At 63.9% G+C, this 3,708-nt stretch overlaps 1 protein-coding gene across 1 annotated transcript in view; it reads right to left on the minus strand.

The window, feature by feature from the left end:
• ACOX3 (acyl-CoA oxidase 3, pristanoyl) overlaps positions 1-3,708 on the minus strand; it is a 27,339-nt gene that overhangs the window by 17,184 nt on the left and 6,447 nt on the right. Inside the window, exon 6 of the mRNA XM_014533446.1 lies at positions 2,563-2,651. Within this exon, the coding sequence (XP_014388932.1) occupies positions 2,563-2,651 (89 nt within the window). The remainder of the gene's footprint in view (positions 1-2,562; positions 2,652-3,708) is intronic.

Consider the following 3,708-nt stretch of genomic DNA (forward strand, 5'->3'; position numbering starts at 1 on the left):
GGGCCCTGTGGGTGAGCCTCAGCCCCAGGGCCTTTGTGGGGTGTGCTGACTGGCCGAGGGGGGGCCCCGGCCCCAGAAGGCCTATCGGAGCATCTGATCTGATACCCGGTTTACAAGGGCAGACTCGGCGCCCACCAAGTGACGCCTGTCGCCAGAAACCGAGGAAGACCTTTGCGAGCGACTGTCAGCTCCTGCTCCCCGTCAGGGGGACCCTGTCCCTTTCTCGCACCCGAGACAGGACCAGTCTGAGTGTGTCGGCACGCACACAAGGTTCGCTGTCCGTGGCTTACTGAGAGCACAATTCCTCCCTCTGTGGGCACCTCACTCCACAAGGGCTGCGCCAGGGCCAGCCGGCTGGGGGCCGGGACCAAGCGCACCCGGCCCCACACGGGACGTCCTCGGCCACTTGCGAGGTGGATCCCCGAGGCCCAGGGCCCCGCACCTCCACGCCACGGGGTGAGCAGGTCTCCGCCCAGGCAGGGTCAGAGGCCAGACTCTCACAGGGAGGGTCTTTATTTTTGCTTTTAGTTACTCACCTAAATGTACCTGTACAAGTTATGTCTGCCCTATTTTCTAGACTCATCCCACATCCTCGGACATTCTTTTTAAAAAATATATATTTAATTGATTTTTTACAGAGAGGAAGGGAGAGGGATAGAGAGTTAGAAACATCAATGAGCGAGAAACATCGATCAGCTGCCTCCTGCACACGCCCTACTGGGGATGTGCCCACAACCAAGGTACATGCCCTTGACCGGAATCGAACCTGGGACCCTTGAGTCCGCAGGCCGATGCTCTGTCCACTGAGCCAAACCGGTCAGGGCTCGGATATTCTTGTGAAATGACCAGCTCTAACCTATATCCCCAAGAGAAAGGACCTCAGACCAAAACCACCAGCACTCAGTTCTAACGCTGACGCAGAATTAGAGGACTAGGGCAGGCAGCCCGACACCCCGCCGGGGTCCTGTCCCTGAAACCCGTGCGCCCTCTGCTGGGCGTGCGCGCCGGCCGGGAAGGAGGAGGGGTGAGCCCGGGACCCTGGACAGGTCACTGACCCTTCGAAGGCTGGGGTCGGGGACCACGTATGGCCACTCCCAAGGATGTCCCCTGCTGGGCCTCACCCTCCCCCGCCCTGGAATCCACACCACGCCGCCCCCACCACCTGGATCAGTGTGGACACGTGTGGATGCTGAGCTCCAGGTCACTGATGGGACCGTGTCTGGGGGAGGCAGGCCCATCACAGCTCAGCGCTGCCCAGCTGAGGGTCCCCCCACCCCCAGCTGCCTTGGTCTGGCCTGGGCCTGAGGACAAGTTCACTGTTCAGTACTCGGCTCTCTTACACCTCCCGGTGTTGGGATGGCCCTCATGACGTGGCTCTGAGTGTGGAGGTGAGGCGTGTGTCCCCGCTGAGTTACATGGCCCCACGGGAGTGTGGAGGGCACGGGATAGTGCTGAGGGTTCCGTGAGATCACAGGCACGAGCAGCCCCACGGCCTTGGGCTTGGCATGAATCTAACCCCTGAGGCCAGACCGTGGGGAAGAGCGCCGAGACCACCCACAGAGGAGAGCGTGAAGACCACCCACAGAGGAGAGCGCGGAGACCACCCACAGAGGAGAGCGCGGAGACCACCCCTGGAGGGAAGCGCCTAGACCACCCACAGAGGAGAGCGCACAGACCACCCACAGAGGGGAGCGCCGAGACCACCCCTGGAGGGAAGCGCCTAGACCACCCACAGAGGGGAGCATGGAGACCACCCGCAGAGGGGAGTGTGGAGACCACCCGCAGAGGGGAGTGTGGAGACCACCCGCAGAGGGGAGTGTGGAGACCACCCGCAGAGGGGAGTGTGGAGACCACCCGCAGAGGGGAGTGTGGAGACCACCCGCAGAGGGGAGTGTGGAGACCACCCGCAGAGGGGAGTGTGGAGACCACCCGCAGAGGGGAGTGTGGAGACCACCCGCAGAGGGGAGTGTGGAGACCACCCGCAGAGGGGAGTGTGGAGACCACCCGCAGAGGGGAGTGTGGAGACCACCCGCAGAGGGGAGTGTGGAGACCACCCGCAGAGGGGAGTGTGGAGACCACCCGCAGAGGGGAGTGTGGAGACCACCCGCAGAGGGGAGTGTGGAGACCACCCGCAGAGGGGAGTGTGGAGACCACCCGCAGAGGGGAGTGTGGAGACCACCCGCAGAGGGGAGTGTGGAGACCACCCGCAGAGGGGAGTGTGGAGACCACCCGCAGAGGGGAGTGTGGAGACCACCCGCAGAGGGGAGTGTGGAGACCACCCGCAGAGGGGAGTGTGGAGACCACCCGCAGAGGGGAGTGTGGAGACCACCCGCAGAGGGGAGTGTGGAGACCACCCGCAGAGGGGAGTGTGGAGACCACCCGCAGAGGGGAGTGTGGAGACCACCCGCAGAGGGGAGTGTGGAGACCACCCGCAGAGGGGAGCGCCGAGACCACCCGCAGAGGGGAGCGCCGAGACCACCCGCAGAGGGGAGCGCCGAGACCACCCGCAGAGGGGAGCGTGAGCAGAGGAGAGCCGAGACCAGGAGGCTGAGGTGCACGTACCCGTTGTCCAGGCCGTTCTGCCCGAGCTTCTCCCCTATGTCGCCCACCATCACGCCGGGCATGGGGAGGAGGGTCTTCGGGTCCCGAATCTGCACACACCACAGAACACAGCACATTGAGCGCACAAACCCGGAATGAACGTGTTCCTGCCCCGGGGAGGCCCAGCTCCCGCCCCGGAGGCCCAGCTCCCGCGGGGCAGCTGCAGGAGCGCAACGCCTCCTCTGGGACGGGGAGCGGGGACTCTGCAGACGCGACAGAGAAGGAGCTCCAGGCGAGATCTCCCCGGTTACCCCGGCGGGCCCCAAATCCCAGGACAAGTGTCCCAGGAGAGCCAGGAGGACAGGACGCGAGAGGAGACGGAGCAGAGACCTGGGCGATGGGCCGCAGCCCGGGACCTCAGGCAGGAACTAGAGCTGGACCGGGTGGGAGGACCCTCCTCCGGAGTCTCCAGCGGGAGCGGCCCTGCCCACACCCGGCCTGGGCTCTGGCCTCCGCACTGGGCGTTGGGTTTTGGTCCTGCGGCCACAGCAGAACTAAGCCGGGAGCTGGTTAGCTGCCTGGAGGGCTGGAGGGCCCCATGCTCCCGCCTGAGGCGCAGCCTTCCTGGCGGTTTTAGTAAAATGACAAAGAGGCTACGCACGTGTGGCTGTGGGAGAGACGGCCTAACGTTGCTTTTTAAAATATGTATATATTTTTTATTTCAGCGAGGAAGGGAGAGGGAGAGACTCATTGATCGGCTGCCTCCTGCACGCCCCCTGCTGGGGATCGAGCCTGCAACCTGGGCCTGTATGTGCCCTGACCGGGAGTCGAACTGTGACCTCCTGGTTCAGGGGTTGACGCTCAGCCCCTGAGCCACACTGACCGGGCGCCTAACATTGTTTGTGTGAATCTCTGCTCCCAATAAGCAGACCCAGGAAAGGAGGTGGAGCAGCAGACAGTCCTCGCCCGGGAGCCCTGTCTCAGGACACGGAGCTTCATTCTGGGAACCGGGGGGCCGAGTGGTGCCAACTGGGGGGGGGGGGGCCCTAGAGGACACGTTTCGGCTAGACGGGCAGGACTGCGGGGCTCTGAGGCACTGAGTGCCCCTGAACCGTTCCCTTTAAAATGGCTAATTGCACGTGATACGAACTTCAGCTCCACCTACCT

This window comes from Myotis brandtii, unplaced genomic scaffold (assembly GCF_000412655.1).
Source record: "Myotis brandtii unplaced genomic scaffold, ASM41265v1 scaffold986, whole genome shotgun sequence".
NCBI classification, from domain to species: Eukaryota; Metazoa; Chordata; class Mammalia; order Chiroptera; family Vespertilionidae; genus Myotis; species Myotis brandtii.